We start from the raw sequence: 14,480 nt of genomic DNA, 5'->3' as shown, positions 1-14,480 counted from the left end.
ATTCCAGACAGTGCACATTCAGTGTTATGAAAGGAAAAGTTCAAACAAATATCAGACAGAAATGTTGACACTGGACAACATCAACAGCTGAAATGAGTTGAGGAACAAGGGATCAGGACATGATTCATTGAAAAGTGAGCATAATTCTGGAACAGATGATTAAACAGTTAACATTCTTACTCACTGCTGTCTTATCAAGTATACAGTATAGGAGTTGTTGGAAACAATTGGTCAAGAATCAGGAGGTGTGTCATTGATCAACCTCTGACATGACAGAAGATTCAGAGTTGCTAGTTCACAATAACAATAAATTTCTATCAATTACTCTATAATGGAGTCAGGCAAGATTCAAGAAAAATCTGAATCTTGCTTAATTAAAGACTTACTGCTGACAGTTCAAGAAATAATGAGCTCAAAAGTATTCTTTTTTATTTGGAAGAGTAGATATTTGTCCAAACCTTTTTTGTTCAACCTGTGAGAACTTCTGCTCATCCTCAGAGTTGCTCCATGATTCAGACTGTGCAGTTCAGCAACTGGATACAAGCCAGATTTACCATAAAACATAAAATTCCCAACATGGGAAGAGATCAAATCAGACAGAAAACACTGCTTAAGTTGAATATTTATTCTTTATTTTTCACACAGCAGTATTTTTTTTTGTACTTCACCTATCATAATATTTTAAAAGGTAAAATGAATTACACTGTATTTATATTCTTTGGTTGTCATCGGACAGAGCAATGGAAGTGTTACAGTCATTGCAAAACATAACAAGGAATATTTTCAGCTGTACACATCTGAGATTTGTAATTACAAATGGTTTGCATTAAGAAGAATTAAAATGAAGATTAAAAATTAATTTTGGCTGCAGTAACATTACATACTGAATATTAATTAAATGGTGTTTGAACAAAAAAAATCAGAATAATCTAAATTTGGATAAATTCTTCAATTTATCCAAACTGCTGGAGCCTGAAAAAAAAGCCAAGTAAAATAATTAAAAATTGAATTTTTTTTCTGCATGACTTCCTTGAAAGTCATGTAACCCTAACTCTGTAAATCAACTATTTTTTAAGAACAAATTACAACAGTTTGCTGCTAATTGCTCCAGTGTATGAATTCATTGAGGTGGTGCACTCTGCAGCAACTTTCTGAATAGTTGCCAAACATGAAGATTTGTTCCCCCAGAGAAATTACCTTTAAAGTATAATGCAGTCAGGAGCTGCGATCAGCTTCTTTCATTGAGGAGTGTGGGACAGTGGTAGTGTCCCCACCTCTGGGCCAAAATATCTGACTTCAAGTCCCACCTGCTCCAGAATTCTGTTACACCATGTTTGAACAGATCGATTAAGAATATCTATCATCAGCATCAACTCATGTATGATTGCCAGTTCAATTCAAACATGGCTTCCAAAGGTTTATCTGGTAATACAGAAACCAAGGTCACAAGAATAAGCGCAGGCTTCAGGGAAAAGATGTTAATTCCGACAGTTAATATCCCAACAGAATTCTTTGTCATAAAACTTTGCACAACATGCTTTTTATTGGACTTCTGAAAAAAAAGCTTTGTTTTATGAACAGACCTTGCCACAGAATTAACAATCGATAAAATCAAAAGAAAATGAACACTTGATGACATTAATTATTAGGAAGATTGATATTATGTAGTTTCTAACATTGCAAAGGCTGGTAATCACTAGGCATTGAAATCATTCTACAAAGGGCTAAGCCTGCAGCTCCACAACTTGTGCAAGTAACAAGAAAATATAAAAAAGAAAAACAGGAAAGTCAGAGTTCAAGAAAGTGACCTGCAACCTTGCATCAATTAACAGAAAACAATCACTCAAATTTTATCTGCGGCACTAATCTAACCTGTATTGCTTCAGTTTAGTGAAAATACAAGGAAAAAAAACAAGTGATTTTCAACACAAATTCTTGAAGTCATGCTTCAGGTTGATGAAAACATTCCGAATACGAGGAGATCTAGTGGGGGAGTTGGACTTTGTCCAGAACACTAACCTTACTGACAGCAGAGTGAGTAACTTGTTGAAACATATTTTGAAAAAAGAGCTTGGGTTTTCCATCTGTAGCTTATTACAAGTTTTCCAAGGGACATTACGTGCCATGCTTTTATCATAAGTGGACGGACTGAAGTATTTTCACCAGCGATCCATGTAGAAGTCATAATCTTCAGTTTATCAGAAAATACTGCAGAATCACCAAAGGGATTCTGAAATTTATCATTTAACTTCTGTTAAATTATTCAAGATTTCCAATGTTACCGGTCAATCAGCTGGCCATCCTTCTTGCAACTGCGGAGATTAATGCTGCACCTCGACCACTGCCTTCATCAGACTGTAGAAAAGTGATGTCACAGGGAGGTGCAAGTTCTTTCACCATTTTGTGAAATCTATGTTTAAAGCTAAGGGGGGGAAATAGTGAAAGAAGAAAGTGTGGTTAATAGTGCAGAGAAAATAAAACCCTCAGCATGAAACTGTGAATTTGACGTTTGTGGGAAAGTACTGGCACACCTAAAGACACCCTAACAATGATATTTATTCAGCTAAAATCTAGATTAGATTATAAATCCAGTCAGAAAGGTTGAGGTTCTATTCTCTCTGAGGAGGAGGACTGAATTCTGTAAAATTCTGAGTTCAAATTCAACCTCGACAGAGGGAGAAAAATCTCTTTCTGACATGCGAAATAGGTCCTTTAGTAATGTTGACACTGCCCTTTTGTTTATGGCACCGGAGAACTTAACAAAATAGGTTTAGTCCAGTCCTTACTTTGAGCGTACCAAGATTCCTTACAACTGAGGGCATGCTGATTCTCTCCATGTCCTTCTAAGGTCAAGAGCCCGCCATGGATGAGATTAGCCACACCCACCTGAGTACTTTATAAAACTGTGCAATTCTAATGGAGGATTATTCACTGCTAAGAAAGACAGCTCTGCACTATTAAAGTCAAGTTCAGTAATGCACATTTCTGCCCTCAGGGTGATAAGCTCCACACTGTGGTCCTGGGTTTTGGCACGGGAAATGGCAACAATTTATGAATAACAAATAGAGAACAGCAGCACAAGAACAGAAAACCTGCAACCTTCAAAAATATAATTTTAAAGATCTGAAAATACAAAAGGGCAGATGGTCATTCCACACACTTGTGTACAAAGGGCAACAGCAAGGTAAGTGCCTGTTTTACATTTCCCTTAATCAGATGTGCCAAACTGGCTGCTGATTTGCTCTCATATATTTTACAGTGTTGTTAAAAGTCAGGATCTGTAGAAGTATAGAGTTTTATGATGACTCATAATGTTATTTCTGCTTTCTTCTCACAGATGCTGCCAGACCTGCTGAATTTCAACAGTGTGACAATATGGACCTTTAAGAGGGATTTGTTCTCTCCTTTTTTTTTGAAGAAGGGTGTTGCAAACGTAGTGCTGAGGTATCTGCTCCGTGGAAAAAGCAGAATAAAAAGCTTTGGTTTTCTAAAAATGAGACGAAGGAAACATGAGTGGGTGGAGTCGGGTGGACTCAGGCTCATAGAGACCCAGGGTTTCAGTTTTACTTTCAGTTGTTGAAGTTGGGGGTTTTGGAGTTGAAGCTGACAGATACAACTCTCCTCTCTCTGCTGATGCAAAACCTTGAGTGCTTTCTCTCCTGCTAGATTCATTATCTCTATGTTCCTTTTCCAAGACTGGAGCAAGTGAGGGAAAATCTGATTTGCTGAACTTGCTTTTGCCAAGGGTTGTTTATAAGATGCTTCTGTATGGGAATCGTTGATGAGCAGTCATTAAATCATATTATTTTGTTGTGTATTTCAATAGAATTCAAGTTATTCCAACTCTTCTTCTTTGTTTGTATTTTAAAAATGGAAAAAGAATAAAGGGGATTTATTTTAAAGCCAAGTAGTTTGACCAATTATATCACACCTGGCACACAACATCTTACACTTGTTATGAAGTTGTGTAGAGTACTTGTGAAGTGGAAAGTAGGAAGCCAGAATTTGTTTGTAAAAATGAGAGCAGGGCAAGAGTACATGGCTACTTTAAGAGGTAGTAAGTTTTTTTAAGCTTGGAGATTTAAACCAGAAAATACCTGCAAGCAGCTGCAGATGTACAGACAGTTCTAAAATTCAAATATGTATCTATTGGCTGTGTGATCGGAAACCTTAGGCTTGTTTTGATATTTTGGAACGAGCTTGAAATCATCGAATTAATTTAAACCAAGCACTGAGAAACAAAAAAGCGAACTGAATTTAAATCCGATGGTTCTGACAACATCGGACCAATGCTGTTGTCACCATGGGTATAAAGAAGGGGGCAACTGGACAGAGAGAGCAAACTGCCATCTGAAGTGAAAGCTTGCCCGCCATCTGAGAAAAACAACTCGCTCTTACAAAAAATCTCCATGCTCTTTAAAAATGTACCATCTATTCACAAAGGTACACAGCACTCGAAGATCATATTCCTGACACCAGAAGTCAAAAGAGAGAGTCTTTGAAAGCCCTGCTGCCATTCTGTCAACAGGCTTTCTCAATGTTGCAGTAAAGCATGAATGCAGGAGTTGCCTTGGATACATATTCCAAAGGACTGATTAAAGCAAGGACATGGTTATGGGAGCAATAAATAGCTTGTAACAGTCTGGCATGAAAAGGGTCTAAGGCCTATCATCTCTGGAAAACTATGTGAAAAAAGAGAGAAAAACAGAAATGGGTGCTTTGTAAGATGTGAAGCAGGAAGAAAACAATTAACTAAAAGAGTCTAAGCTGAATGTCATGTTCACAGGGCTAACATATTCTCTTGTACAGATGGTCTGAGTGTTTCAGAATTTTGCTTGTCAATGAAAATGAAGTGAATCAATAAACTTATCACTGTCTCAAGTGGTACAGATGTATTTCAATGACAAAGAAGGCATAACATAACATGCAATATTATTTCACATCTTTAACGAAGTATTAAGAGCAGTTCTAGAATCGATAGGCAAGTTTTACTATCTGAGAAACTTGCAACAATTACAGACCATGCCATTGGAAGATATGGGCTGCATCACGACTCCCCTGATACCAAGCTGCACATGCTGGATTGCTGTCAACACAGTCAACACACCTTTTAGAACAGAGAGTTCACAACAACTCTAAAAGATCACTATTCTCTCAGATGAACACTTACTGAGGATGTAACTTGTAAACAGATCCATCAATTCCAACTGTAATCTTCATTGTTTCCTTGTGCTTGTTCTCCCACATTCGGTTTATAACACCTGCTAATCCAGCAGCACATATATGTGCTGCCCGTGTTGAAACACTCCCACATACCAAATGGACAATATCGCAGTCTGCTTTGGATGGCAACACACCTAGTTTTGTCAGGACATTATAGATCTGCTTCTGGTCCCCTGTGTCACTTCAAAAAAAGAACAAAAATAAATCAATAAGTAGCAGTTTTAACCTGCGTGACACCTGAAACATGAAGTCCAATGTCAGACTGAGCCTTACACTATCATGCTGACATTTTCAGGATGCATGGCTGATCTGACCATGGTTTCTACACATTTTACTTTCTATCCCTGATACCTTTTGACTCCTTTGTTCATCAAAAGTCTATGCCTTTAAAATATTACATGACCACACCTCCACCACTCTCTGGACAAGATGATTTCTCATATTCTTGAATAAACCAGAGATGTCCATTTGAAATGGTGCCACCTTATTTCTAAATGGTGTCCCCTGTTTCAGGCTCTACTGCAAGAGGAAACATCCTACCAGCATCTTCCGTCAAGTCCTCTCAGATTCTTCAAATTCACCTCTTCTAAATCCCATTGAATACAGGTGCAACCAATCCAACTCTACCATCTTGTGGTGCAGGGGTAGTATCCCCATCCCCTGGACCAAGAAACCAGGTTCAAGTCTTACCTACACCAGATGCATGTCATAACAGCTCTGAGACAGGTAGGTTGAAAAAGTAGGTGAAATAATCAAGTAAGAAAGCCTCTTAACAGAGGAAGCTGTCAAGTGAATCTTCTCCGACTTTTTCATGAAATAATGTCCTTCGATAAGGAGTCCAAAACAGGACAAGATGATGACTCACCAATATCCTGAGTGACAGGAGCAAAAGATTGTTTGTTTCACATTCAATTTCCCCTGCAAGATTCATAACAGTGGTTAGCACTGCTGCCTCACAGCGCCAGAGACCCAGGTTCAATTCCCGCCTCAGGCAACTGTCTGTGTGGAGTTGGCACATTTTCCCTGTGTCTGCGTGGGTTTCCTCCAGGTGCTCCTGTTTCCTCCCAAAAGAAATGTGCAGGTGAGGTGAATTGGCCATGCTACATTGCCCAAAGTGTTGGGTGAAGGGGTAAATGTAGGGGAATGGGTCTGTGTGGGTTGCTCTTCAGAGGGTCAGTGTGGACTTGTTGGGCCGAAGGGCCTGTTTCTTCACTGTAAGTAATCTAATCTAACATTCCATTTTCACCACTTTAACACTGCTTTTCTAATCTTTCTGCTAAATGAGACAAGTTATATTCCTTCCATCTTTGCTTGTTTAATTCACCAATCCATATCCTTTTAGTCTCCTTATGTCTTCTTCACAACTTACTTTCCTATCATTGTGTCATCAATACATTTAACAAGCAGACATTCAGTCCCTTTAACCAGTTCATTTATACAGATTGAAAATAGTTGAGACCCCAGCACTGATGCCTCTGACAACCTATTTTTCATATTTTGCCAATCTGAAATGATCCAATGGTGCTGTTTTCTGTTAACAAGCCAATCTTGTATTCATGAATATGTCACCTCCAACACAATGAGTTCTTATTTTATATAGTGACCTTTTGATTTGGCACCTTGTCAAATGTCTTCTGGAAATCTAAGTACATCAAATTCACAAATCGCTTTCATGATGGTCTCAAAATTTATGCCCTCTGGTTACTGAACTATTGAAAAGGAATGTTGCCTTTCCCTCCAATCTCAAAGACAGGAAAGCAGGATTTCTGATGAGTCGAAAAAAGCCTGCAGGATGATATTGCTTCTGATTCCATCTCTAATGCACTCTCCCCACCCTTCCAGACCAAAGCTGACAGTTGCTCAAGCAAAGAATCTGTGCAGCTGAGTCTCTTAACAAGGACAGCCTGTTGCCATGCAGCTACTCCAGGAGTTTCTGGGTAGCCTGAAAACTGCTCTGCTCTGACCACATGCCACTGATTTTATAGCTTGACAATTACCTGGCAGGTTGCAATTTGACACACCTTCCAGGTCACCAAGTCCTGAGGTGGGACTTGAACCCCAAATCTCTACCCCATAAGTAAGGGTGCTACCATTATGGCAAATGACACTGTTTTATTCCATTTTACTCTGGGTCTTGCATCGAACAACGAAAAATGTACTTCATGAAGTAATTTATGTTTGGAGAAAATAGAACATTAATAGTTTGTGGCAGCCAAAACAAGTTTCAGAAAATAGCAGGTATATCTGTAGCTTTTTCAGTTGTACAATATTTCTGCCTTATCATATGAAACGACATGTCCTTACTTTTCAACTGTTATCAAATTTAGGTTCCAGTAAAATCATGGCAAATAGCAGAAAGCTCATTTCAGGTCATGAGGAATGCAATGGGAACAACACTTAACACTTTATACGAACAAATCAAGGGTTTTTAACATGGGATGCTGGTGTATCATGATATTTTTGTACAATCAACACCAAGGGTTATAATTTCTTAAGAAGTAGTAAGCACCAAAGAACTGGTTAAATTCATCCTTGTATTTCACCAATGTATCATGTTCATATGCAGAATAAAGTTTTGACAAGTAACACTAACCTCCAATATTTAAAGTTTTCTGAGAAGGGAAATTGAACTGAAGTGTTATTTCCACGACGTTTAGTGCAAAGAAAATGGAAGAGAAGAAAGAAAAGTCTGGAAATATGTAACAGAAAATGTTGAAAATTGATGGAGCATTTGAAATGGTGAAAGATAGTTCAACACTTTCTGCATAAACCTGTTCTAGCAAATGTGAATCTATCTTCTCTCCAAGGCTCACAGACATACTGTGTCAAAATTTTCTCTTTCTTCAACTGAAACAAACCCCATCTATCAATTCTTACAACTGTTCTTTGAGGAAGTAATGAGCAGATTAGACCAGGGAGAACCAATGGATGTGATCTCAAGAAGACCTTTGACAAGGTGTCACACAGGAGACTACTGAATAAGATAGCAAGGTGCCAGCATGGATAGAAGTTTGACTGTCTGGCAGGAAGCAGGGTGTGGGGATAAAAGTGTTCTTCTCAGGATGGCAGGTAGTGTTCTGCAAGGCTCAGTGTTGGTACCACAACTTTTCACATTATGCATTAACAATCTAGATGAAGGAACTGAGGGCATTCTGGCTAAGTTTACAGATGGTACAAAAATATATAGAGGAACAGGTAGCATTGAGGAGGTGGGGAGGCTACAGAAGGATTTCGACAGGTTAGGAGAAAAGGCAAAGAAGTGGCAGATGGAGTACAACGTGGGAAAGTGTAAGGTCATGCACCTTGGTAGGAAGAAAAGAGGCATGGTCTATTTCCTAAATAGGGAGAACATCCATAAGTCTGAAGTGCAAACAGACTTGGGAGTTCCAGTTCAGGATTCTCTCAAGTGAGACTTGTAGGTTGAGTCAGTAGTTAGGAAGGCAAATGCAATGACAGCATTTATTTTGAGAGGACTTGAATATGAAAGCAGGGATGTACTTCTGAGGCTCTATAAGGCTCTGGTCAGACCTCATTGGGACCACTGTGTACAGCTTTGGGACCCATATCTCAGCAAGGATGTACTGGCCCTGGAGCATGCTCAGAGATGGTTCACAAAAATGGTCTCAAGAATGAAAACCTTAACATATGATGATCATTTGAGGACTCTGGGTCTATACTCAGTGGGATTTAGAAGGATGAGGGGGGATATAATTGAAACTTACAGAATACTGAATGGCCTGGACAGAGAAGATGTTGGGAAGATGTTTATATGGTAGGAGAGACGAGGATCCAAGGGCATAGCATTAGAGTAAAGGGAAGACCTTTTAGAACGGAGATAAGGAGAAACTTCTTCAGCCAGAGACTGGTGAATCTATGGAATTTATTGTCACAGAATGCTGTGGAGGCCAGGTCATTGAGTATATTTAAGACAGAGATAGATAGGTTCTTGATTGTAAAGGGGATCAAGGTTTATGGAGCAAAAACAGGACAATGCTTATCATAGAAGTATTGAACCCCTACGGTGTGGAAACAGGCCATTAGGCCCAACAAGTCCACACTGACCCTCCAAAGAGTATCCCACCCAGACCCATTGCACTACCCAATTACTTTACATTTCCCCTGACCCATGCACCGAACCTACACACCCAGAACACTATGAGCAATTTCCCATGACCAATCCACCTGACCTGCATATTTTTGGATTGTGGAAGGAAACCAGAGCACCCAGAGGAAACCCACGCAGACACAGGAAGAATATACAAACTCCACATAGACAGTCACGCAAGGCTGGAATCTAACCCAGGTCCCTGGCACTGTGAGGCAGCAGTGCTAACCACTGGGCCATCGTGTCACCCAGGGCACAATGGGGTCAAGAACCTTATCAGCCATGAGTGAATGGCAGAGCAGATGTGGTGGGCTGAATGGCCTAATTTCTGCTCCGATGCCTTATGGAGTTAGAAGTAGTTGACATCTCCATACAATGGATGAGGCTGGGTGAGGGGGGGCTTATTGGAACAGAAATAACCCAAAATTCATTAACAAAAAAAAAAGAACAGGAACACACAGAAATAGAAGGAGTTGACCATACAGATCATCATGCCTACTCTAGCCATGGAACTGATCAGTTTGAGCTGATCTTGAGCTTCAAGTCTGTTTTTCTGCCTGACATCCATTTCTACCAATTTCCTGACAGACTAAAAATCCACCTGTCCCAGCATTAAATATGCTAATTGTTGGAACATCAACAATCCCCTTCCAACAAATTCCAAAGATTCACAATCCTTTGAATGAAGTAATTTCTCCCCATTTCAGTCCTCAATGATGAGCCCTTTCTCCTGACAATGAGCCCCAATGTTTTACATTCCCTGATCAGTGGAAACAGTCTCTCAGGAACTACCCAATTCAAGCCCATTGAGAATCTTGTGTGTTTCAGTGAGATCACTTCCATGCTTTTGAAAGACAAAGAATATAGATACCCTTTCACAGCCTCTCACCACAGGGCACCCCTTCAACCTGGAGAGCCAATCCCTGCAGCTCAGCTCTACTGCCTTAAATGCAAGCTCATCCTTCCTTAAGTATTTAAATTAAAACTGCACATAGTATTCCAGAAAACTGAATGATGAAAATATACAGGGGCCACCAATATACGAAAAAAGGGAGGCAGACTAGATGATGAGTAACATTGAAAACTTGCTGTATTCAAACTGAAATATATTCTTGATGCAGTACTGAAAACTCACATCTCTCCAATTTTGATCATAACAGCTAAAGTTCTTCGTACCTTTCTATTAGTGAGAGGAATCTTGTTTCAAAGCTGCCTTGTGTTTTCAGCAGCTGGGATGCCTCGCCATTGAAAAGCAGGTTTTGATTCACCAGTTTCAGCAGCACAAGTCGTGTTAGCTCACCCATGTATTTCCCACCAATAATCTTTTCATATCTGGTTCAGAAAGAGGATATGTATGAAATGCAGTGAATTCTTCGTCCGTCTCAAGCTCCAATAATATCCCATAGGATTTTGTTCAGAAAAATCAATATATTTTAAAAATAGCCTAAAATCAAAGTAACTTCATATTCTTCTTGTCTCTGAATGTTTTCCACAAAACAGTCCGTTTCGTTGTTTCCCTCTTCCAAAGTTGCACTTTTATCCGTGCCATCTTCAAATACCTCTGTTGTTTTGTCAATTAACCCTATCTCCTTGTGGTCAATTCACCTGTATATGATATTTCCAGCAAAAAGCACTTGTCTTCTCTCCTCCTTCATCCAGTGGAGTGAAGAGAACTCTGGACACACTCCAGCCAGAAGGATTTAGCTATTAGCAGAGACTGAAGACACTGGGCCAATTTTCAGCTCATCAAAGAAGATTCATTGGTGATTTAAAAAATTCAAAGAGATTTTTGTCTGGGCATATTGGCATAAACAACAGGACACAAAATTAAGATCATTGCTAAAAAAAGGTTCAGAATGTTTTTCAAGAATATTCGGACTTGGACTATTTCTCCAGAAACAGTGGGAATTCAGAATTCAGAATGATTGTAAAAATAGAGCATATAAATATTTGAACATTACACATTTAAAAAAGCCATCTGGAAAACTTAATATGTTGAAATTAACGGCCTCCTTCAGGGCTTTAGAATTTTATGAACTACCTCGTACCATATCAGACTGTACGTTGCTCATCCTGGAGCCTCAAATACTGTACAGGAGTATGTTATTTAACCAGATGCAGAAATATTGTTGTGCCAGGAAGCAAATTTCAAAAATACTTTAGATCTGACCTTTCTGAACCTTACTGCATTGATTAATAGGTTTAAGTAGTGCCTCACATTAGCACACATTTAATCTTTGCCTGCTGCATGCACCCAGTGGATACAGTAAAATACAGCAATTAGACTTTGGCCTAGTTTAATCTGCTGAAGTTGCGACTCCTTCCAACAGCTGTTCTGATTTCAAAGCTGTGGTTGGTAACCCCAAAAGTACTCCAAACAGGTTTTGAACTTTTACCTGGTAACTGCAACAATACTGATCAAAACTATAAACACTTTAATTCAGATTCTGTTCATCCCGAGTTGCAGAAACAGCTATTAGCTGAGTTGGTAAGTGCAGTTGCTTTTGACCACTTTGGGTTGATGAGTGCAAGCTGCGTAATGGCACATCATGACTCTCACACTGTTAAGATTTATTGTTGAATTATGGATCAGTGCACACTACAACCACTTGAAAAACAACCTGAAGCAGTAATGCTGAAAATAAAGGTTGATGTTGTTTTAGATGTTAAAGACTGAGTATAAATGTTAGGGTCTGTAAAAACTAGGTTAACCACAATATAACTGGGGTTGAATGCAAGGCCACAATCTGCCTTTGACATGGTCAGCTTAAAATTGCTGAAACAGTACAGGAGCAGCAATCCAAATTACTTTTTAAATCAGTGTTTACTGAAACTGCACTGTAGCTGACAAAACTGTGGAAATATCATCACCAGCAAGTTGCCCTGCACACCATGCACTATTATGCCTGGACAGACATTGCTGTTTTTACATGAGGGGCAAACTGAAGTCCTGAAGTTGGTTAGTCAATGCCAACTTGTGCACAGCATTCTCCAAGAACTGAAGCTGTTCAAGGAGAACCTTCTCAACTCAACAAGGCATGGGCAATGAAATATGGATTCTCAGAGGGAAAGGTATGCAATTCATACCTTGCATCACCCATTATACAAATTTTCCCATATTTTAAAGTGCTATACATAACATAACACGCTGTTATTGACAAATAAACTGCAATTTTACTTACAGATGATAACCTGGATTGTTAGACGTCTCATCAACAATACAGTCGTATTCAAGACGGAACTCCTCCAGCTCACCCGTGTCTCCAAAACCCCCCCATTCAGTGTTCACGCACATTCTTCCTTCTTCTCCTTCCACTAATTCCACATTTTTCAATTCCTCCATGTAACAGGCATTACAGCCAGTGCCTCAAAATATAAACACAGGTTACACCAGATGCAGAATGCAGTCGAAGATTAAAAAACAATGATTTTCAACTACCGTGAATATGTTTCAGAGTCAAAGGCTCTTCATTCCATATTGTATTTTCTGGAGAAGATGGTGATAGTCCAAGTCAGTCAAAGACCAAATTTTTCTTGTGTTGTCCAACCTCTCTAATACTCAACCTGTGATTTCATCATGATTCTTTTTCACTTTGCCATCAGCTTGGTTGTGTCCTCTCACTTCTTCTACTTTCGAACTGCAATCACGTTGCTTGCATTGCACACATTGGCAAATGCAATTATATCACCACAGCACAAAAAGTACAACACAATCCTTAACCTCAACGCCCTGAATAAAACAAATACATCATTCAGACCAAAATTTGTTCTGTGGAGTGTTCCTGTTGCTGCACATTCCATTGAATCTCTCATATTCAGATGACAATAAGGCTGGTAATGCTTTCTATATCTCTCTCCATCAGAGAAAGACAACTGTTATACAGCTTGAAGCTAGCAATCTTCATTAATGGTGGAGTAAAGCAAAGAAGCAACCCTCCATGAACTACCACAGACTGCAAAAGAATTGAACTTGAGCTAACAACTGAGCAAGCTGACCTGGCTGACCCTCACAGCAAGCCTGAATTTTGCATATCTCAACTGGAGGTTTCCCTCCTGCTATGATTGGTACAATGGAATCACTATTATCCAGTGACATGGTCAATGTAAGTGCCTCAAATGAAGGATGGCAGCTCTTGACAAAACAGCACTTGGTCAGGATTGCATTCCTGTCAACTAGATTATGCACTTAATAACTGAATTGGAGCTAAAGCTCACAATTTTGGCACTTATATTGAAGATACAGACTGGAGGCCTGTGACCAGTGGTGTGCCACAGAAATCAGTGCTGGGTTCCACTGCTTTTTGTCATTTATGTAAATAATTTGGATGTGAACATAGGAGGTATAGTTCGTAAGTTTACAGATAACACCAAAATTGTAGTGGACAGCGCAGAAGGTCACCTCAGAGTACAACGGGATCTTGATCAGATGGGCCAATGGGCTGAGGAGTGGCAGATGGAGTTTAATTTAGATAAATGCAAGATGCTGCATTTTGGAAAAGCAATCAGAGCAAGACTTATACACTTAATGGGAAGGTTCTGGGGGAGTGTTGCTGAACAAAGAGACCTTGAAGTGCAGGTTCATAGTTCCTTGAAAGTGGAGTCCCAGGTAGGTAGGATAGTGAAAAAGGCTTTTGGTTCGCTTTGCTTTATTGATCAGAGTATAGGAGTTGGGAGGCCGTGTTGCAGCTGTACAGGCCATTGGTGAGGCCACTTTTGGAATTTTGCGTGAAACTCTGGTCTCCTTCCTATCGGAAGGATGTGGTGAAACTTGAAAGGATTCAGAAAAGATTAAGAAGGATGTTGCCAGAGTTGGAAAATTTGAGCGAGAGGGAGAGGCTGAATAGACTGGGGCTGTTTTCCCTGGAGCATCGGACGCTGATGGCTGACCTTAAAGAGGTTTATAAAATCATGAGGGGCGTGGATAGGACAAATAGATAGGGTCTTTTCTCTGGAGTGGAGGAGTCCAGAGCAAGAGGGCATAGGTTTACAGTGAGAGGGGAAAGACATAAAAGGGACCTAAGGGGCAACTTTTTCACGCAGAGGGTGGTGCATGTATGGAATGAGCTGCTCGAGGAAGTGGTGGAGGCTGGTACAATTACAACATTGAAAAGGCATCTGGATGAGTTTATGAATAGGAAGGGTTTAGAAGGAT

The 14,480-nt window shown here is 39.7% G+C and overlaps 1 protein-coding gene and 1 long non-coding RNA gene across 3 annotated transcripts in view; one reads left to right on the top strand and one right to left on the bottom strand.

Moving 5' to 3' along the window:
• Positions 1–4,105, top strand: part of LOC140459686 (uncharacterized) — a 36,755-nt gene extending 32,650 nt beyond the window's left edge. The window contains exons 3-5 of one of the 2 annotated variants that reach the window (XR_011953847.1): positions 1,887–2,034; positions 2,996–3,184; positions 3,338–4,105. This is a non-coding gene — a long non-coding RNA (uncharacterized lncRNA). The remainder of the gene's footprint in view (positions 1–1,886; positions 2,035–2,995; positions 3,185–3,337) is intronic. The other variant, XR_011953848.1, reaches the window with a different exon arrangement.
• gck (glucokinase (hexokinase 4)) overlaps positions 611–14,480 on the bottom strand; it is a 36,975-nt gene continuing 23,105 nt past the window's right edge. The window contains exons 7-10 of the mRNA XM_072554043.1: positions 12,511–12,694; positions 10,505–10,660; positions 5,171–5,404; positions 611–2,422 (exon numbers count right to left, since the gene is read on the bottom strand). Of these exons, the coding sequence (XP_072410144.1) occupies positions 2,290–2,422; positions 5,171–5,404; positions 10,505–10,660; positions 12,511–12,694 (707 nt within the window). The 3' untranslated portion in view covers positions 611–2,289. The remainder of the gene's footprint in view (positions 2,423–5,170; positions 5,405–10,504; positions 10,661–12,510; positions 12,695–14,480) is intronic.

This window comes from Chiloscyllium punctatum, chromosome 35 (genome assembly GCF_047496795.1).
Source record: "Chiloscyllium punctatum isolate Juve2018m chromosome 35, sChiPun1.3, whole genome shotgun sequence".
Lineage (NCBI taxonomy): Eukaryota > Metazoa > Chordata > Chondrichthyes > Orectolobiformes > Hemiscylliidae > Chiloscyllium > Chiloscyllium punctatum.
Note: the sequence above shows the minus strand (reverse complement) of the source record. Positions and strands in the feature narration are given on the sequence as shown.